General features: G+C 42.5%; 1 protein-coding gene across 2 annotated transcripts in view; it reads right to left on the bottom strand.

The window, feature by feature from the left end:
* The window catches only part of LOC122564039 (membrane-associated phosphatidylinositol transfer protein 3), a 440,972-nt gene that overhangs the window by 412,047 nt on the left and 5,662 nt on the right, over positions 1-23,263 (bottom strand). For both annotated transcript variants that reach the window (XM_087977378.1, XM_043718505.2), the window contains exon 2: positions 9,270-9,365. In XM_087977378.1, the coding sequence (XP_087833504.1) occupies positions 9,270-9,330 (61 nt within the window). In that variant the 5' untranslated portion in view covers positions 9,331-9,365. The remainder of the gene's footprint in view (positions 1-9,269; positions 9,366-23,263) is intronic.

Raw genomic sequence — 23,263 nt, forward strand, 5'->3', positions numbered from 1 at the left:
AAATTATTGTTGCTCAGCAACATATCCCTTGGCAAGGTCAATACAAAATAGACTCAGAGTTCTGGTGACTCAGGATAATTAAGTGAGGAAGTATCCTTTTAAGGTAAACTATCCTTTCCAATGTTTAAAAAGTTTTGCCTTGCAAAGTTGTCCAAATATGGTGCGACTTTACAATATTCAAAGAGATGGAAAAACATGCATGAACCTTGACAGCCATGCAAAAACCACAATCTACAATGTTGTACTTTGTGTCTTCCCATTATTTTCCACAGGAGTTAATCTGCTGATAAAGTTTAAATGAAAAATGCTCAACGCTGGATCATGGAATGCTCAAGTAATGCCAGACTTCTGATTGCACATATGAAATAACTTCCAATAAATACATTGTTCTCCACATTTTTACAAAATGGTTTCCACAAGCTCTTCATTACTATTTTAGGATAATCCATTAACTTTCTGCCTCAGTGTTGGTCTTCATTATGTCAAGCAACATTTTTTTTCATTAGTGATAGTCACCTCATTTACTCAAAGGTCTTGAGTATGCATCACTTAACATAAACAGAGTCAGGAAAAAGACATATACAAGCTGATATGATTAACCATTGCACCTAGTACGAATGTTTGAACAGTTCTCAAGACCTATACAAGACTTTTTTTAAATTCATGGAATGTCAACGTTGCTGGCTATCCCTAATCACCCACAGCGCAGTTAAGAATCACACTTAGACCAGACCAGGTAAGGACACAGTTTCCTTCCCTAAAGGATATTAGTGATTTTCCACCTGACAGTCAATAGTGGTCATTATTAGACTCTTAGTTCCAGATTTTTATTGAATTAATTTGCCATGGGAGGATTTGAACCCAGGGCCCCAGAACATTACCTGGGTTTCTGGGTTAATAGTCTAACATTAATACCACTGGGCCATTATGTTGCCTGGCTCACCAACCTCTTCATGCATCACATAATAGATTAGTTACTAGCAGGGGCAGAGAGGATCTGATAGCGTTTTATGACACTAGTAGTGAATGACAGATATTTTGTCAAGATCTTGTGTTTGATTTAGTGTGCACCAAATGATCTGATGGTGTTTTTTAAAAAACTTATGACAGAACTAACTGGTGCAACTTGACTATTATGTTAAATATGATTATATAATTGTACTTAACACTATCCTAAATTAGAATGTAGCAAGTTGCCAATTGGCACACTACATTATGGCAACTTGGCATTTATGAAGTAAATTCTTCAATAGCAGCATACTTTTACAGCTGCAAGAACCAATGAGTTACTCTCTTATTAAACCTCAATGTAGTCAAATTTTATATCCTAAACTGATAAGTTTAACTTCCCAGTATAATGTTGCTCACCGCATTTAAAATGATTTGGAATATTAGGAGATTACATATTCAATTAATACCAAGAATGTCCTTGTAATTGGGATGCTTTGCTAAGTTTCAGAACATTTGCATGAACAATATTAAACTGTAAAAAGGAAAGGGAGAGAGTTGTAATTTGACCAAAAAGTGAAGGTGTAAATTTGAAGATGTCATTATTAAATAAATAAAAGGTACACCTTTCCATAAAATATACCGCTAGTGCTTTAGTGGTGAAAGATATTTTACAAAGTAGTCAAGTGTCTAATGAACAGCTAATGATATGATTATGCTGCTGTTCTAGGCAAACTTGAATATTTCTATCAGGACCACACCAGGCACATACCTGGAGTGGTCCATGACTGCAAATTTGTATAATTCATTTATATCCCCCTTTTAGTGTTTGAATGCTTGAATTTTAAAATAACTAATTTATGCTTCAAACAAGAAAAAAAGGTAGCTTATGACAAACCAATTCTGTAAGTTACTTCAGTAAAATGTAATTAACTACATACACAAAGGTTTAAAGTAAGTAAACAGTTCTTCCAAAAGGTGAAAACAAGATCAGGTGCTAGTTTTCTTGCAGGGATGGCTTTTCAAAAATAAAAAGGTTTAAAACTTGAAGTCAGAATTCAGCAAATGTCACAGATTCTGTGATTCCTTTCAAAGGCAGACTAAGCAGGACAGCCTCTGGAAGGAGTTGAGACCCGTGTTTGCTTTTATAGCTCTGCAGATTGTGGCTGTTGATTGTTTGCTTCAGTGCACCAATCCTTTAGCTGGTTTGTCTCCCTCTGTCTTCCTTCAGAAAGCCCTGACCCTCTCATGATTTGGAGATGCCGGTGACAGGAAGGAGCAGCGCTCCAAAAGCTAGTGCTTCCAATTAAACCTGTTGGACTATAACCTGGTGTTGTGTGTTTTTAACTCTGACACACTCAGATAGTATCTTCTTTCTCGGATGGTGTCTCTCTCTTTTTTTTGCATAAAATGGCTCTGCATAGTCTGTTTGATACAGACCAAAGTCGATAAAGTGTGCCGCTGGAAAAAGCACAGCAGGTCAGGCAGCATCCGAGCAGAGTCAACACTTCATCAGTCCTGATGAAGGGTCCTGCCCGAAACGTCAACTGTCCTGCGCCTCAGGTGCTGCCTGACCAGCTGTGCATTTCCAGCACCACACTTTATTGACTCTGACTCTCCAGCATCTGCAGTCTTCACTATCTCTTCCTTGATACAGATCAAAACTTCAAACAGTTCTATCCCAAGACTGAAGAAACATGCTTCCACATTGGGCCTCAGGCACCAGACCTGTGCATTGTCTTTCAGTTCAGATAAAAGATAGTAATTAGTTATCAAGACAAATGGTATATTGGCCTTCACTGCTAGAGAATTTGAGTTCACAAGTGGGGATATCCTACTCCAGCTATACATAGTGGGCGGCACGGTGGCACAGTGGCTAGCACTGTTGCCTCACAATGCCAGAGACCCGGGTTCAATTCCCGCCTCAGGCGACTGACTGTGTGGAGTTTGCACGTTCTCCCCATGTCTGCGTGGGTTTCCTCCAGGTGCTCCGGTTTCCTCCCACAGTCCAAAGATGTGCAGGTCAGGTGAATTGGCCATGCTAAATTGCCGTAGTGTTAGGTATAGGGGTAAATGTAGGGGTATGGGTGGGTTGCGCTTCGGCGGGTCGGTGTGGACTTTTGGGCCGAAGGGCCTGTTTCCATACTGTAATGTAATCTAATCTAATAGACTTGGTGAGACTCAATCTGGAGTATTGTGGCTGTTTTAGTCTCCCTACCTAAGAAAGAATACAATTGCTATGGAAGTGTATAGCAAAGTTCATCAGGCTGACACCAAAGATAGATGGATGGATTGTCCTGTGAAGAGGGACAAGTTTGATATGGGTATGCACTAACTAGTCCTTAGAAGGATGTGAGGGGATCTGATTTAAACATATCATTTTAACAGGATAGGTTAGATGAGGGGAGGACGCTTTTCCTGGTTGGGAGGACGCTTTTCCTGGTTGGGAGTCTAGAACCAGGGGCATGGTGTATCCTGTATCCTGAGACTATTTAGGACTCAGATAGGAAAGATCTCAAAGGGTGGTGAACCTGTGGAATTCAGTACCACAGAAGGCGATGGAGACCAAGTCACTGAATATATTCAAGAAAGAGGCAGATAAATGTTTAGATTTTAAAGGCATCAAGCAAAATGGAGAGGAATAGAGAGTGTGGCATTAAGATAGAGGATCAGACATGATTGTACTGAATGGCAGAGCAACTGAAAGATCCGAATAGTCCAGTCTTGCTCCTAGTTTCTATGTTAATTGTCTCAGCCATTACCTTGGCTAGCTCCCATGTCAGGTTGTGATAAGCTAGGAAGAGCTAGTCCTACCTTCAGGAGAAATACTGTCAAGGGGTTTCTGTTCGCCATTGGAAATATTCATTGAATTCTGAGAAGTCTTTTGACAGTTCATCCTGAGATACAGGCAAACTAGGCCCAATACAAGCTGAAGATGGTTATGTGACTTCTGGGAACCATTTTGTATGAATCTGCACACATTGGCTCTCTTTACATCATAATGACAGTTGTCATCCTTCAAAGAGAATTCAAACATGGTAAATGGACACCATCTTCTACTAAAGAGTCAATACCACATTGTGGGTGTATCACATCTCATGAAAGGATACTGCAGAATGAAACTCAGCCCCCAAGCTGCTTGACGTTATCAATCATTGCCATTTGAAATGCTCTCAAAGAAACCAATCTCCTTCCCAAATGTGTTCCCACTGAAAGATGCAGTTCATGTTAGTTAAGCAAACATGCAACACAGGGAGTGAAAGGGTTTAAAAGGTGATTCTTAATTCAGCAAGCTAACTGTTCTTCTCGCATACATTGAGTTATTGTAAAGATCTTCTTTCCCATTATTTGATATTAATGTTATTATTAAAATGATTGCAAGACCAATTTGTCTGGTTATCAGCAATGTAATCACGTCATGTGTTGTGACATCAAGACAACACTGGCACTCAACATTCTGCTATTTGTGCTGGTCCCCTTCCCCATCCAGAACATAACAGGCTGCCTATGAGTGAAAGAAAATATTTCTAGCAGTCCATCACTAACACAAAGTTGAAACCAGAAATCACAAAGCCAACCATGGAATAACAAAAAAGACCTAGAGATTATCTACCACCTCTCCCTGTTTAGTAATGAGAGGTCAGCAACTTGGAATGTTAAATCCTTTTCCCTCCTTACAGATATTGCCAAACTTGCTGTATGTGTACACCCTTCCTTCTTTTCTCTTGTCCCAGAAAATGATAAGCTGCTGAAAAGCACTTAACAACAACCAGCCTATAAGAAAGAGGTGAATATTTTATATTGAGCTTCTGCACGATTATTATATAATTCACTGCTTGAGTCAAGGGCAATTCACAGCAGGATTTTATAACAAGCACTGGATCATTAATATTTGATTCAGGTTTTGCATCCTCCTGGTGTTCTCTGGATGCCCAAAAGAAGCCTAATCCAAAAGATGACAGTGGACATCTGATGCAATACTCACGCATGTACCATTTACTACGATGGGTCTGAAAGTGTATGTTTCACACCTAAAACCAAGGCTAAACCCTGGACTAACCTGGAAATAACTGATTCAAGGCCTGATTGGCAAGGGTCACTGAGTAAGGTTTTCCCAAAAAGAACATATGATTACCCAACATGAAGCAGATTGTTTTCAATGGCCAGGACAGAACAGAACCCTGCTGGCAATGATTCGTTCTGTGCTGTTCAAGCATATCCACAGCATGGTATGAAGCAAAGCTTTGTACATGAAACGTTGCATTTCCTGTTTATTGTGTAAAATATTCTAAGTAGTTGAGGTTCCGTTATTTCTCTTATTGGAGATCTGAAGGAGAACATAAAGAAAGAAAAGCATAGTCATTTAAATGAAGTGGTAGCAGTGCTGTTGTAATATTCAACTAAAGAGAGAGGTTTTAGAATTTTCAGATCTTGAATTTGGATATTTCTTTCATTTGTTTACAGGATATGGAAATCACTGGGACAGTCAATGTTTACCACCCATCCCTAGCTGCCCTAGAGAAGTTGGTAGGAAGACACCTTCTTGAACCACTGCAATCTGAATGTGGTAGATACACCTAGAGTGTGTGCGGTTGTGAGTTTTGACCCAGGGACAGTGAAGGAACAGTGAGACAGTTCCAAGTCACACCAGCGTGGTTCAGATGGGAAGTTGTTAAGCTAAACACTGGAGCTTGCAGTTTCAAGAGGTTCAATGAGTGAAGCCTTTGGAAAGCTGCTTCAGTGCATCTTGTTGGGGGGTACACACTGCAGCCACAGTGCACCAGTGATGGAGAGAGTAAATGTTTTTAAGAGCTGGACGGGGTGCCAAACAAATGGCTGCTCTGTGCTGGCGGCTGCCTATTCATTCTGTAAGGAAGATTTTGTAATATGGATATCATTTATTCTGAAGACTTGGGTGGTGTCAAAAAATATGAATTAATACAGTCCCTCACTTTTTGTGTCTTTGATAGTCACAATGGAATTCATTTCATTGTTTACTCATTGCACTTTCTAACTCTAGCCATTTAGGGTGAATAAAATAAATTATAAGGTCGATTTTTAAATCTGTGACTTCTGGCTCTACTCTTACCTGCCTGCTTATTTACCTGCTCGTATTGATCAAGCCTTGATAAAAAACCACTTCTGGGGCTAAAGGTATTTTTTTAATTAGAAAAATGGCTAAATATTGTGGATGCAAGATATCAGAATCAAACACAGAGAATGCTGGAGAAACTCAGCAGGCCTGGCAGCTACTGTGAAGAGAGAAACAGAGTTAATGTCTCGAGTCCAGTATGACTCTTCTTCATACCAGACATGCAATATTAACCGGTTTCTCTCTCCACAGATGCTGCCAACTGTGTTGTGCTTCTCCAGCACTTATCTCTGGTTGTTTCATACTTCAGCTAGACTTGGCTAACTAATTGAGATTGAAACTAAACAAAGGGAGGGGAATAAACTGAAAGAAAGACCCCAAAATTTGGATCCATATATTAAAAAGGGTGATAACAGATGCAGTTATGTTGTGGAATATTCTGTGCGAATATCTTTTCATAATGGACAGCAGAAGTAGAGAGGTTTTTCACAATGGACAGAAGTGGCTGTGACTGATCAATCAAGAGGCAGTATTAATGATTGCCTACAGAGAGCTCCGTAATCATTTTAATTGAATGCTTCAGTGTCAGTTTTTGCTCCAGTATAATCTTATGCTGTGATATAATGCATGCTATTACAAAGATACTGGAGAGTCAGCTTGACTCAGTTGGTAGCATGTTCAGCCTAGATCATAAAGCATGTCACACCTGGACTCAAGCCAGTCAGCCAGCCTGACATTGCAGCGACAGTAATGAGGGATGGCACATTCAACCTGAAGCTCTGTCTGCCTGCTCAGGAATCTGCTGAAGATAAACGAGGAGATGCCTGAGTCAATTGTGGAAACACAAGAGTGATTAGGCAAAAGAGCATCCTTCACCTGAAACCATCTCATTTAAAAATGGTCAAGACAATCCTGACTCATTGAAACAATCTGAGAACAAGCTGTCCAACAGGTAAGTATTACTGGGTGGGGGGAATGCAGAATGATCCACAGCATTGAAGCAAGGGTGGACTTCAGGGGGCTCTGGGCCAGAGTATTCTTGTAGAGACTATGTAGCATTGCTCCTCCTTGCAGCCCCATCCCAAAAAACAAACTCTATGAAATCGGTCAGAGCACTTCCATTTTATCATATATTAGCACAGCTCTGCAACACTGCTGCCAGCTTCCCTCAAATCTTTCGGCTATTTTAGAGCCTTAGTTACACCAAGGAATTGGGAGTTTAAATTGCCAATTGTATCATAGCAATTAAAAAACAGTTGCATATGAATCCGTTGTCCATTGACCATTTTGCCGGTAGGGGCTGTGAACACTTTTTAAACAATAGAATAATGTCGAAGCAGTTGCAAGTACAAAAGGTGCTATGCCTCTGAATGTTGGGGTCATGATTTAATCAGAGGTTCGTCTTTGTCCCGGTATATGAGGCTGCACTTGAGTGGGTTTGATCAGTTCTCAGGCAAAGGGATTGAGCACGATATTAATGCAAAGCTTTCTGACTCCATGACAGGCTAGTCTAACATCAGTTAGCTGCTTTTCTTAAACCTTGATATATCCAAGTGATGATAGATGGTACAGATAACGATTACAGAGAGGTTTGCTGCACAAACCACTTGGTATCATTGACTGCTGCAGGATGCATAGCCACACAAGGCGAACAAGCCTGATAATGGAGGATTTCAAGACCAACACAAAACTGAACTGATGAAAAACTGGTCATCAATGGGCCCAACAACAATGCCAATTTTACCAGTCTTCATCATGAGAGCAAATTTTGAAGAATTCTATTTGTAATAATTGGTATGAATATATTTGAGAGATTTGGGAAAGTGTCCCCCCCCTCCCCCAAGTGAATTGTTGCCTTTCTGATGCATTATATTAGATCTCACTATGAGGGGAAGAAGCCTTCCTTTAAAATACTGTTTTTCTCTCTTTATGTTCTCCTTCAGATCTCCAGAAGGAAAGGAACCCCAACAACTTCGAACATTTTACACAATATTCTCAGAACAATCTTTGGCACCTAGTTTATAAGCAAATTCTTAGTAGGTTTAATGTTAGAAGTCCTGTTCTGTCAAGGGGAGGGAAAATTAATTCCTCAAAGTGTTCGCTGCTGTTTCTTTATTTCCAAGCTACAACTGACTGGCAAGGAATTAGCACAACTGAGGAAGCAAACAGGTTTGTGATGCTGACCAGGGATGTACATAGTGGCTAGTCAACAAGCTGGTTCAAGGGGCCGAATGGTCTACTTCCATCCCTAGTTTGTATTTTTATAAAAGCAAAAAAGCACCAATTGGTGTGATGGGAGATAAAGCCTTGGAATACTAAATCAAGAGTTAACTATAGACTAACTGTCAAACAATAGTATTAGAGGAGAGGGATAACCTGACCAAACGCATACAGAAATATCATTCAAATATGTTAAGCATTCATGCATTCAAATCAGCAGCAGAAATTTCAAAGCACAATCTCAAAGCTTAGTTTACTACAATTGCTCTGCATAGTTCAGGACAAGGCATTATTAGCACCAATAACCTAGCAGCATGAAGACAGGCCAACAGATCAATGAGAAGTTTTCAATAAGATGCAATCCCTATGTGCATCCTACACCATTTATGAACCCACACTCTTAAGTATCTTCAATTGTTTGGCTTTCCTGATTATAAATGTTGAAGAAAATTGAAATATAACATTAGCAATCGTTCACAATAAATATTATTCTGGGATAATTTAATATCATATACAACACTGGTTGCTTACTCAGAAAAAATAATTAATGGCTTTGGGCCTAAATATATGATGACACTGGAGGCGAAGCTCTGAATAAAACCATTATGCAATGGCCACACAATTTAATCAGTCTGAGATTTTCTGTATCGTCATGAATCTAAGTTGGCTCCACAAATTAGCTGTTAGTAGACAGGTCAGAATGTGTACAGCAAGATTTTGAGAATTTAATTGCAGGCAGAAAATAACTCTCATTACTCAGATCACTCCTATTTCATTAACTGTCAATACACATTTGGGCTGTTAAAATGCTTGATGTGCATTTTATATCATTAAAGGCTACACAAGAAAAATGGACATCATTAAATTCAGTCCCTATTTTGGTTCACTGGTAAATCAGGATCTCAGGCTGAAGACAGCTCAACAAGTCTTCCCATTTGCTGTCTGGAAAAGAAACTAACTGACAACAGTGGTTATTGATTTCTTCAGAATAAATAGCACTTCCACAAACCTCGTGCATCGAAGAATTCATCCTCTGAGCTGTCGCCAGAGTCATGCACGTTATTCTGCATCCGCCACTGTGAGTTACTGTGTCGGCAAAAGGCAGCTGTAATAGGAAGAGAGAAATCAGTCAGAGGAAACTCGCCCTCCTATTATCCAGAGCGAACACTGAGGTATTAATGAAATTAATGCCTTTCCACAAATGAATATCACTTTCAAATATAACGCTAAGTAATAGAAAGCCATTAGATTAGTTTACTTACAGTGTGGAAACAGACCCTTCAGCCCAACAAGTCCACACCGACCCTCCAAAGAGCAACCCACCCAAACCCATTCCCTGACAGTTACCCCTTCACCTAACACTATGGGCAATTTAGCATGGCCAATTCACCTAACCTGCACATTTTTGGACTGTAGGAGGAAACCGGAGAACCCGGAGGAAACCCACGCAGACCCGGAAGAACGTGCAAACTCCACACGGACAGTTGCCTGAGGCGGGAATTGAACCCGGGTCTCTGATACTGTGAGGCAGCAGTGCTAATCACTGTGCCACCGTGCCGCCCCATGTTAGTATATAGTAAGCAGCCTTGAGAAGATTCCTTAGTCAACTACCTTTGTGTAATGTAGACATGAACCTTATATTTCTTTGGCCAAGTTCAATTTCCAACAAGCTTTTTGGAAAGTTTTCTGCCAGGACGTCTTTCTCAGAGTATCTTACCGAACTCACATCATTAACTATCTAACCTGCTCCTATGGCATCTGTTCCACATGATTCCAGCCACATGTGAGCACGCATTATTCACAGAACAACTCGCCATTTACTGGATGCCCGCCAAAACACTGGCATCCCTGGCACACGACATCCTCGAAAAGCCGCCATGCACCGAGAGAAGCATTGACAATGCAGTGCTGCCCCTCACCATTAGCCTAATGGTACACAGTCTCCAAAAAGCCATGCCACTCACAGCATGTAGCTGGCATGGCTGACTCTCGCTCACACATACATTATTTCATCTTCATCACCATTTACCCATCATACCACACATTTTAGCTGGCCATGGATACATCCCATCTGAACACTCCACCCCCAACATCCAGTGCAGGCCCACATCTAGTCATGGTTCGAACTGAGATAACTGACCTCCAACAACCACAACCATCTTCCTATGTGCCAGGTATGACTCCAACCAGCAGACAGTTTGCCCCTTTGATACCCATTGACTCCAGTTTCGCAAGGGCTCCTTGATGCCAGAATCGGTTGAAAGCAGCCATGATGTCAGGAGCTGTCACTTTCACCGCCCCTCTGGAATTCAGCTCTCTTGTCCATGTTTGAACCAAGGCTGTAATGTGGTCAGGAGCGGAATGGCCCTGGCGGAACCCAAACTGGATGTCACTGAGCAGATGCTGCTTGATGGCACCATTGATGAGACCTTCCATCACTTACTGATGATCAAGAGAAATTAATTGGGTTGGATTTGCCTGGGCAACTTTCCACATTGTCAGGTCAATGCAACTGTACTGGAACAGATTGGCTAGGGGAGTGGCAAATTCTGGAGCACGAGTCTTCAGTAATATTGCCAGAATGTTGGCAGGGTCAACTGCCTTTGCAGTGTCTCCGATCGTTTCTTGATATCACATGGAATGAATTGAATGAACTAAGACTGGCATCTTTGATGCGGGGAACAAGTGTAGGAGGCTGAGTTGGATCATTCACTTAATATCCACTCAAAAGATTGCTTATCTTTTGCACTGATTTACTGGGCTTTTCCATCATTGAGGATAGAGATGTGAATAGTTCACTTGACTACCACCATTCACAACTGGATGTGGCCGGGCTGCAGAGCTTACATCTGATCCATTGGTTGTGGGCTCTGCCCGTCACTTGCTACAAATGCCATTTGTATGCAAGTATCCCTGTGTAGTAGCTTCACCAGGTTGACACCTCATTTTTAGGTATGCCTAGGCTCTAAGCGGTGGATTCTTAGGGTGCAGGACTCTCAGTGGAAATGCAAAAAGTGAAAGAGATTCTTAGATGTGGAAGGAGTCATTATTGGCATACCCTGCAACTGACGCCTGCACACACTCTTCCATTGAGTGAGACATACAGAACCCTGATAACAAAGAGCTTCTCTCCACCATTAAAACAGCTTCAGCCTCAATGTGCGCAGGAAGCTGATGAGGTTGCCGTGCGGCTGTGTAATAAACACACTAAACCAAAAAGGGACTGCCATTCAACTCCTCACTGCATTCAGTATGGATCATCAGTATATGTGCACCACAGATGAATCAGCAAAGATGTGCAGCTCCCACAGCACCCTTGGAAGTTTCACAAATAACATTAAAAATCGTACAACACCAGATTATAGTCCAACAGGTTTAATTGGAAGCACTTACTTTCGGAGCGCTGCTCCTTCATCAACCACCTGATGAAGGAGCGTCGCTCCGAAAGCAAGTGCTTCCAATTAAACCTGTTGGACTACAATCTGGTGTTGTGTGATTTTTAACTTTGTATACACCCCAGTCCAACACCAGCATCTCCAAATCATCACAAATAATGGTTCACCTTATGGCCAGAATTGGTCTTTCTTTAATGTCATTGCCACTAACTTAACCATCATTGATATGCCTTTTCAAGCAGCCATGACATGATACAAATCACCTTTGACCAGCATTTGACTCCTAAGTATCTTCACCTGCCAGTCGGCATTGGAGTTATTGCAAATGCAATGACACAGCCATTTGCAAATGGCTGCTTCATGTATTTACCCCTCAAATATTCTAATATCTAAATATGTAAGTTAGCTTGCTGAATTTGAAGGTTTGTTTTCAGACATTTCGTCACCATACTAGGTAACATCATCAGTGAGAGTCTCTGGTGAAGTGCTGGTGGTTTGTCCCGCCTCTCTATTTATAGTTTCCTGCTAGTCTGTCCAATGTAGTGTTTTGTTTTTACAGTTCTTGCATGGTATCTTGTAAATGACAAGAAATGCAAAAAAACACGACATCGGACAAACTAGAAGGAAACTTGCCACCAGGATACATGAACGCCAACTGGCCACCAAAAGACACGACCCACTATCACTAGTTTCTATACATACAGACAAAGAAGGACACCACTTTGACTGGGACAACACACACTCCTTAGGACAGGCAAAACAAAGACAAGCACAAGAAGTCTTAGAGGCATGGCATTCTAACCAGAACTACATCAATAAATACATCGATTTAGACCCTATCTAACAACCCTAGAAAAAAAGAACCGGAAATGACATCACCCACCTTAAGAAACCTATAAATAGAGAGGCAGAACATACCACCAGCACTTCACCAGAAACTCTCACTGACGATGTTACCTAGTCATGGTCATGAAACATCTGTAAATAAACCTTCAAGCTCAGCTACAAATCTTCTCAAAAAATCCCAATATCTCATAGATGTGGATCACGTGATTTTACCCATTGAACTGACACTGACTCTGCCCACCCTGGGTGCAGTTCATGCCATTTTCTAGTAGCACTTCACATTTAGAGAAAGGAAGGTGATGGCAGGGAATGCAGCTCAGGGTGGGTACCATCAGCACAGGGCCCTGCCTGGTCACCAGATACCCCTCTATGAGCCTTCATGTCCCCTTTTACCTAGCACCACCCCAACAGCCCATTCCCACTCAGTCCCCTGCCTATGTGAAGACCCACCAGGTTGAACTTCACCTCCAATTGTCCTCATTGCCTCCTGAACCCCAAAATGACCTCTAATCCTCTCTGCTCTCCTGTGGAGGCCACAATGGCAGACACGAGCACTAACCCCATCTTCTTTCCATAGCCTACCATGCCCTCCTATACTGTACTGTGTAACCCCCATGAACCTGGAGATCCCCTCACACAATGTCACCATCCTAGTCCTCCCCTCTGCTTCCCACTGCTATGTGGACACCCCCACCTCTATTGATATTGATCTCCCCACCCCCGACCCCTACATGCTCCCTTGCACCCTCCTGAATACTGAAAGGATCGATGCCCAGGACTTTATTTACCCTGGACCTGAGACCGTTTTCAATAAGCAACCACCAAATCTGACAGACCAGTCCCTGACTAAAGGCATACAATTCCCCTGACTGCTGTTGCTGGCTGTACAGGACTGACACTGCCCAATCCCCAGACCGTACTAGGACAGATTCCTTTGACGGTGAACATCCAAAACAGATGACTGACCATGGACAAGCTCCTAGGCTACGTGTAGACTGTGCCCTTGATTGATGGGACTAGGACCACCCTGACCAACAGCACTTCCCCCACCTTAGCTGGACTAAGGACTAGTCCTCACCCAGTTTCTGACATGGCAATTTGGCTGAAAACATATTTGGTGTGTGTTTGCCATGCAGGCAACTGGCACTTGATGTACATAACCAGCCCCCTCTTCCTGCCTGACCCCTTTCCAGAAAGATCCCTATTAACAGGCAGCCTGGTGTGTTTCCATACAAAACAACCCATCAACATGGCATTATTACAAGCCTCTGGCATTGGTCAAAGTGCCAAGGCACTAACTGGCAAGACAAGCAAGGCAAGACAGCGATGCTGCGAGTGTGCAGCTAAGCACTAAGTGAGGGGGCACTAACAGGACAAACCAGCAGCCCTGAGTTGCAGCCTGGTCCAATCCTTCAGCTGGAGACCTGTTCAAGCGGGCAAAGTGTACCTGCTACAGCCTTTCAATGCTAGTTGCCACTGCCCCCAGGCATTGCAGGTCTGTACTTGCAGAACACCCTGTCAATGTAGCAGAGGTGCCATGATGGTTCTGAGTGGTTGGCTAATACCAGGTATCAATGTCCATGGTCAAAGAGTGCAAGCAACTAATGGACATGGATCATGCCAAGATGCTGTTTAGTCTAACAAGAAGGTCATTTTGGAGAAAGTGGAGAGATGAAGCCACCAAATACCCGCTCTGGTTTTCATGTCAAGTTTTCTCAGTACCCAGCTTGCTTGGTGCGTTTGGCAAGATAGAATGCTAAATATTAAATTGGACAAATTTAGCCATTAACAAGCAATAATCACCTTTCGTTGGCAATTCACTGCTGCCAGAGAGAAATTCACCAACCCACTTGTGAAAAGTACAAAAAGAAGGAGGTGAACCCATGGGCGTACAAGTCTGAAAATGTCAGATCTCAGAAGTTAAGCAGATTTGGGTGGCATGGTGGCTCAGTGGTTAGCACTGCAGCTTCACAGCGCCAGGGACCCGGGTTCGATTCCAGCCTCGGGCAACTGTCTGTGCGGAGTCTGCACATTCTCCCCGTGTCTGCGTGGGTTTCCTCCGGGTGCTCCGGTTTCCTCCCACAGTCTAAAGATGTGCAGGTTAGGTAGACTGGCCATGCTAAATTGCCCAGAGTGTTAGGTGCATTAGTCAGGGGTAAATGGGTCTGGGTGGGTTACTCTTCGGAGGGTCAGTGTGGACTTGTTGGGCCGAAGGGCCTGTTTCCACACTGTAAGGAATCTAACTTAATCATTCTGGTTACTGCTTGGATTGGAGACTGCCTGAGAATACCATGTGTAGTAGCCATAAGAGCTCTTGTAACATAGTGACAGTGTCCCTCCCTTAGAGAGGCCTAAATTCATAGCCCTAACTCCTTCAGAGTTATGTCCAAATACATCTGAACAGGTTAATCAAAAGACGGAGTGAAATACCCCTGACCTAGAGATAGTCCTTGCTGACTTCCAATTCTACCACTAACCTTGCCAGAGCCTACATTATTTAGACTTCTACTAGATTCCTGCTTTAGATGATTTGCAATGTTTGCTTCTGAAACAGAAGCCATACAAAGTAGCTTACCTTATTTTCCTAGTTCACTCTTGCTGGGCTCCTATCACATAAAAGAGGCTTAAGCAAACAGGGAACGAGGCAATCAGATTGCTCTATTATCCAGTTTGTTGTGTAGTGATCATGCAGTCAGCAGGAGTCCCTAGTTTATGCCAATGTAGCTGCAATCAGCGAGTGGTCAACGTGCTACTTCAGGCTGCACAATTCTTGGTGTGAAGAAAAGTAAATAAGAGGTGTTCCCACTCCTCATTTTTTTTATTGGCCTGTATCAGAAGCAGTTGGTGTATGGACAATATCAGGTGTGGCTGTGTAAAACCACAATTCCAACAACCTGCTAACACCCAGCTGCATGTGAAGAACGATCATATCAGGGACACTGTGCAACTGTTCCACAAACGAGTCAACACTTCGAGAGAGAAAGCTTGATTGATTGAGGAAGAAAGAAAATTGCACCTGAATAAGTTAAAAGAATTGATAGACAATTACAGGAATCATGCTGAATATTTTTGAGGAGTCCTGTGTTAGTTATGAACATGATCATTACTGTGCAGTTCAGCTCTGTGCATTGCTCTCAGTAATGTATTTCTTTTCCCAGGGTTTGTGGTTGCTGAAAATAATTGTACTGTGTGCAAGTGATTCCCTCATCTTTATGCCCACCCAGTGTTGGCCATACTGTGTACTGGGAGAATTGCATGGTGAGTAGAGAGGATTGGCAGTGAGCTGCTTTCACACAAGGAGCTGGGTTATTTCTGAGCGACATTAGTAGTTATCCACTTGTTGATTAGATTAGATTCCCTACAGTATGGAAACTGGTCCTTCGGCCCAACAAGTCCACACTGAACCTCTGCAGAGTAGCCCACCCAGACCCATTCCCCTAACTAATGCACCTAACACTATGGGCAATTTAGCATCGCCAATTCACCTGACCTACACATCTTTGCATTGTGGGAGGAAACCTGAGCACCCGCAGAAAACCTATGCAAACACTGGGAGAAAGTGAACACTTCACCAAGCAAGTCACCCAAGGCGGGAATCGAACTCTGGTCCCTGATGTTGTGAGGTAGCAGTGCTAACCACTGAGCCACCACGCCACCCTACAGTATGGAAACAGGCCTTTCGGGTTGGGTCACCTACAGATATTGCAGGAAGATGGTCAATAGCTACTGAAAACAAAATTCCAAAAGCCTGCCACCACCCACATTAAAAGTATATTCATTGCCACTCATAACTTTTGGATCAGATTGACATTTTACATTGTGTAATGATCTCAGTTTTGAAAATCCTGGTCAAGCTGGATATTTATGGCTTCATAGACCTTTAATCATTTAAAGACAATGCATGTAACAACAAGGTTAAGAAAATAAAGAGGACTTGAGGGGTAAATTGAAACACTGACTTACTATTAAAGTGGAATATGTAATAAGAATTATGCAGGTACACCGAACAGGTAAGATACCGATTCTAAATAAACCTGCCACCTTAAAATCAATGCTACAGAATTAATGCAGCTCATTTTCTTCTTAATGTGGCTTTCCAAAACCCAACAGCTTTCTGGTTGGGGTGGCACGGTTGCTCAGTGGTTAACACTGCCACCTCACAGCACCAAGGATCTGGATTCGATTCCTTGGACAACTGTTTGTGTGGAGTTTGCACGTTCTCCCAGTGTCTGCATGAGTTTCCTCTGGGTGCCCATAGTCCCAGGGATGTGCATGCCAGGTGGATTAGCCATGGGAAATACAGAGTTACAGTGATAGGGTAGGTCTGAGTGGGATGCTTTTTGGAGGGGTTGATGTGGACTAGAAGGGCAGAACAACCTGCTTTCACATTGTCAGAATTGTAAATGCTCTTTGGACTCTGGGTTACCACAGCATCTGTGATTCTCCATCAATCTACAATCATCTCCCCCACATTAACCTTCCTCTCAGGTGGGTCATCTCCAATACTGAACCATCCTCAAGCCTGTTGTCTGTGACACAGTCATTCAAGGTGTGGGACTTGCAGCAGTATGTTAAAGGAGATCCTGCCATCAAAGTGGACTCAGCCAGTCACTTGAATGTTTGGCTGCCCAAGTGTCCCACTCACTCTGCTGGCCAGCTCACTGATTAGATTAGGTTTTAGATTAGATTAGATTACATTACATTACAGTGTGGAAACAGGCCCTTCGGCCCAACAAGTCCACACCGACCCGCCGAAGCGAAACCCACCCATACTCCTACATTTACCCCTTACCTAACACTACGGACAATTTAGCATGGCCAATTCACCTGACCCTGCACATCTTTGGACTGTGGGAGGAAACCAGAGCACCCGGAGGAAACCCACGCAGACACGGGGAGAACGTGCAAACTCCACACAGTCAGTCGCCTGAGGCGGGAATTGAACCCGGGTCTCTAGCGCTGTGAGGCAGCAGTGCTAACCACTGTGCCACCGTGCCGCCCAATTGTGATGGTTCAAATCCACCCACAAGATAGTTCAAACAATACAGTAAATCACTCAACTTTTGTAGACTCTAAGCCTACAAACCCATTGAATGCACAGAAGTCTTATAAAACTAACTTTATGAGCTCTGAGAGAACCACTTGAAATATTAACCTACCCTTTCTCAGAAGCTGAACAGTTTTCAGAACAGTTCTAATAACTTTTAACCCCATCTAAATGCCTCATCTCTCTAGACTTCAAAAGGATCAGCACTGAGTAATAAATATTGCTCAAATAATTACATATCATGACTCACCACTTAATGTTCTTAAATCAATTCACTTTGATTAAAAAGCACTTGTACTGTGAATAAAGCATAGAGATGGCCTGCAGCATACTGGACCACCAAATACACACTCCCCTATCCGCCTTGTTAGCATTCCGTAAGGACCCTTCCCTCTGGGACACCCTGGTCCACTCCTCCTTATTGCCCAACACCTCCACGACACCTTCCCATACAATCTGCCTGTTTACTTCCTCCGTCCTCACTATCCAAGGCCCCAGGGAATCTTCCCAGGTAAAGCAGTGATTTACCTCACTCAATTTAGTCTACTGTATTTGTTGCCCACAATGTGGTCTCCTCTACACTGGGGAGAGAAAACACAGACTGGAAACCACTTTGGCAGTGCACCTCTGCTCAGTCCATACAAATGATCCTGGGTTTTCAGTTGCCTGCTGCTTCAACACCTCACTGAGATTTCTATGCCAATCTCAGACCTACTGCAATGTAAATGCCAGGCCTAAGACAAGCTGGAGGAACAACACCTCATCTTCCACCTAGTTACCTTACAGCCTCAGCACTCAATGCTGAGTTTAACAATTTCAAGACACAAGCACTCTCCTCCATGTTATCAACTCCCTGCATTTCTAGGTCCTGTTTTGTATGGGTTGCTCCTGGTTTAGCTGACCAATTTTCAACTATTCCCTCACACTTCCCAATAGCACCCATTCAGCATTTATCTCCCTTCCAGCTTATCATTAGCAAACTCTTTGCCTGCTTTTCCTTTCTTTCTCTCTCTCACTGAGGGTATCATTTCTGTCTATCCGAATCACCCCCCAGCCACCGCCACCGCACGCCCCATCATCAGCACGAATACTACCATTTTCCTGTTGATGAAGGATCATCAGACTTGAAACATTAACTCTATTTCTTTCTCTAAAGATGCTGCCAAACCTGCTGAGTTTCTCCAACCCGTTCTGTTTCAGATAGACTGAAATGTTACCTTTTCTCCTGCTGTGGCGATATCACACAGAAAAATACAAAATACTTTAAGAACTTCAGCTTTGCTGATGCGAATAAGATCAGGGGCAAGGTAGTTTATAATTTTTTTTTAAATTGTCCCTTTTGTCTCATCCATATGGGAGGATGGTCAATTGTGATTGCTCTCTATTGTCACAGTACATTTAATCACATTTTCCTCAGTCTACTTGCATTGTCTGAGAACGAGGAGAGAGTGCAGGTGTTGTTTTACTTCACTCTGCAGGTACATCTGATAACATATGAGTGCCAACAGTTCAGGCTGTGAAATGTTGCACTTTTCAATTTGAATGACATTGGCACTCCAGACAATCGTCATTGCTTTGTTGCAGCGGTCGGGCTGCAGAGACTGGCACTCCATTTGCTGACTGTTCCATTACTCTAAACAAGGCCTTCATAAAGATGTTTGGCTTCGCCTCGCTTTAAACAAAGATTTCAGAAGAGCATTTTGCTATCGACCAGGCAATTTGCTGACAACACCAGAGACCTGTGGAAGGAAGGAAGTCATGATGGACAACTTTTCCACACCTCCTGGTGGCCAGTTACAGTACAACCTACACAATCTCATCACTTGAGAGAGGAGAGGTTAAAATGTCATGACACCCACACTGGAAGAAAATGTAAATAAAAATTAATAGGTAAGATTTGCAAGTGTAATCCAGGTTCTTCTTCTTAACACCATAATGCTCATCCCAATCATATTGTCCGACTACTACAAAGGCGAGAATGAAGACAACTTGGAACAGATGATAGATAAAAACTAGGACTTTCTTTGAATAGCTCAGCTCTATTGTGGATACATTTGTAGAACATCCTTATTTTTCAATTTAGTAAACAATATTTAACAATCTTTCAAGTAACAGCACACAGAATTCAATGTACACCTAATATTTCTGCAGAATTATATTACAATCACAATTTAGTCACTTGCACGCCAGGATGTTACCCACTGAATTCATTAGGTAAATATCATCTTCTATGGTGCATCTACCTGATGAATCAGAAGTACTAAAAGAATTACAAGACAAAATAAATGTCACAATAGCTTTCTTAATATGTCTCAAAGGAGCCTAAGCAACTTTATCAACAGGGGAATTCAGTTTATATTTCCTTACTATGTGACCTAAGTTCTTAAGGGAGCAAATTACAAGGTGTCTCAGAGTATGGAGAATTCAAAGGACACTCATCTCCTGGAGCACACATCTGAAATAAAATGCAAAGGGAGAGGATATCGGATTAGAGAAGATGAAACACGTGCAGAATCTCAACTTGGGAACAGCATGAGGTACAAAGGTAACACATCTAATAAGGTATGGGAGTAGGATAAAGTGCAATAACAGCGCAGATGAACTACAATTTGAAGACAGTCTGTACAGTAGACTGATGCTAATAAAAGCCAATGAAGAATAGAATTCAAAACAAAATGGTATTTCCAAAAATTGTAACATCAGTAAAAGGATTTGGTGAAATTCTTTCTCAGTTCTCATTTACAACTCCCCAATCTCAGCAGTGGAACTTGAAGCCACAACTTTCTGAATTAAAGGCAAAGCTGTGATCAATCAGCCAAAACTTTGCTTTCTCTTTATGAAGAAAGAAGACAGATTGACTAAAAACTGCAATGACCAAGATTTGCTTTCCCTCCTGTTCTTCTCTCATTGGGGTGAAATCCTCTTTGTTAGGTGTCATTAGCACTGCCTGCAAAAATAATGAGACATCTACTTGCACTTCTGGAAGGAAGCCTTGCGAACTCTTCATCTCATTAGTCACTTGAGTAGACATCAATAAACCTTCCTCCTCTGAGAGGAGATAAAAAGATGTCAAAAAGTAATATTTGGAAATGAATGTGTAGTGACTGTAACAAGGTCAGCCAGGGGACCTCATAGAATAGGAGTTCCCTGACTGGGGCTGTTAATTTGGTCCAATTCTGCTGGTCAAGACTGGGCCCAGTACATGAAAAGAATTATTTTGTTTTCCCGGGCAAATGACAGTGGGGCAGATGAAAAGCAATGAGTACTTCTCCTGACAACTTGTGGATCTGCAGCTTTCGCAGTTATTAGGAGCCTACTTCCTTGAAGCACCAGATACTAAAACCTTTAAAGAATCGACAAATTTAGTTAAGAAATATTACGACACGAACCTCCTCTAATTCTGAGACACTATCAGTTTTACTCAGCAATTGGAGACCCAGGGAATGCATATCAAGACTTTTGACTGGCTTATGATTGGCAGAGGCATGTGACTATAGTTTAACCCTGAATGAGATACTGACAAACCATTTGTATGTGGAATTAATAATGCAACCATGCAAATGTGTCTACTGGCTAAGGCCCAAATGAACTTTAGACAGGCACTACAAATGTTCAATGACATGGTGACTCAGTGGCTAGCACTGCTGCCTCAGAGTGCCAGGGACCAGGTTCAATTCTAGCCTTGGGTAACTGTGTGGAGATTGCATATTCTTCCCATGTCTGCATGGGTTTCCTCCAGGTACTCTGGTTTCCTCCCATAGTCCAAAGATGTGGAGGTTAGGTAGATTGGCCATGTTAAATTGCCCATAGTGTCCAGGGATGTGCAAGTTAGGTGGATTAGTCCTGGGAAAAGCAGGGTTACAGGGATTGGGTAGGGGCTGGTTCTGGGTGAGATGTGCTTTAGTGGACTCAATGGCCCAGATGGCTTGTTTCCACCCTGTAGGGATTTTATAAGCCTGGTTTTATCATTGGAGAATGCGGCAAGTGGAGTTTATGTGTTGCAGAGTATTCCAATGGAAGTGGACACCATCACCAGTCTGAGGGAAGACAATTATATAGCCTCATTCAGGATAAATCCTGAACAGACAAACTCTAGGTCAGGCTACTGCAAAACCCCAAAACAATGCCAAACTTAGGACAAATGGTTAAAACTTTCTCCAGGACTAGGGCCAGCAAGCCACTGTAGTTGCTGCAGGTATGTGGACTCGAGACAGCAAGAGATCCACTAGACATAAATTGAGTAAGAGAACTCGTAGGCTGATATCCAGGAGTGCAAACCCTGAAAAGCCCACCTACATTTGGTCTGGAACAGTTAAATTACTTAGCAACATCCAAATCAGAACCAATCAAAGTGAATGTCTAGTTAAATGGTCACGTAGTAGCAATCAAGGTCAATACCAGCGTGGTTATATAACTGATTGCAGAACTAGTCTTCAACAAAATTTGCTCTGGACTCCAACCTTTAAGTTTGAGCGAGACCTTGGCTAGACTGAGACCCTATACCGGGGCCCCTTTACAGATACAGGGTAAAACATTGGTTCCAGTCTCTTAGGAGAAGCAGCTGGCTCAGTTACCACTGACTGTAGTAAAAGTTCAGGCCCACTTGTGATGGGGTGAAATTGGTTGAGAAAGATTCACATAGATTGACTAGACATTGTTTGATCAGAAAATGACTGCATGAGTAAAGTCCTATTTAAATACTTGAACATTTTTCAAGGAAGTCTATGGACTATCAGAGAAGCCAAGGCCACCTTGCATGGTAACCAGGAAGTAATTCCACCATTCTGCAAGGCCTCTCCAGTGCCATTTGCCTTACGGGCAAAACTAAAGTCAGAAATCAGAAGGCTGGAAAGCAAATGAATCATCAAACCAGTTCAGTTTGCGAAATGGGCAGCATCAGTCATACCAAAAGTGAATCTTGATGGGTCGGTTTGTCTTTGTGGGGGTTTTTAACAAACCACTTCTTACAGCTGGATAAATACCCAATCCCTCACATAGAGGCTGAGAAACAAAGCTGGCAGAGGGCTGACCTTCACAAAGCCGGATGTGCGCCATGCTTGCCTACAATTGTGGTTAGATGAGGATTCCCAGAAGTATGCTACAATAAAACCCATTAGAGTTTGTACCAATCTCTGAGACTGCCATTTGGGATATCGTCCACCTGTGCTGTTTTTCAGGGAATGATGAACACTTTACAAAGTCTACCAGAGGTCACCATTTATCTAGATGATGTGCTAATAACAGGGAAGACCGAAGTAGGAACACTTAGATAGCTTGGACATAGTCTGTTTACATTTCTCATTGGCAGGCGTACAACTTAGAAGGGAAAAATGTGTGTTCCAGGCACCCCAAGTGATCTACTTGGGCTACAGAGTCACTAAGACTGGGTTACACCTGTGGGACAATTAAATAAGGGCAATTAAAGGTGCCCCGGCTCCCATGTCAGTACTGGAGCTTCGGTCTTTCCTTGGACTGGTGAATTATTACGGAAAGTTCATACATCTCCTGGCCTCCACCTTGGCACCTTCGCATCAACTCAAAGTGGCTGGATGGGCTTAGAGTTCATTCGTCGAACACAGGAATGATAACAGAAAAAATGTGAGTATCTTTTGCAGTATATGGACTCCTGGAAGTGTTGGTCTCAGATAACGGGCCATCATTTGAGTATTTCCTAAAGTCAAATGATAATCAACATATAAGGACCGCTCCCTACCA

The sequence above is a fragment of the Chiloscyllium plagiosum genome, unplaced genomic scaffold, assembly GCF_037043375.1.
Source record: "Chiloscyllium plagiosum isolate Xiang-an unplaced genomic scaffold, Cpla_swu_hap1 HiC_scaffold_31, whole genome shotgun sequence".
NCBI lineage: Eukaryota > Metazoa > Chordata > Chondrichthyes > Orectolobiformes > Hemiscylliidae > Chiloscyllium > Chiloscyllium plagiosum.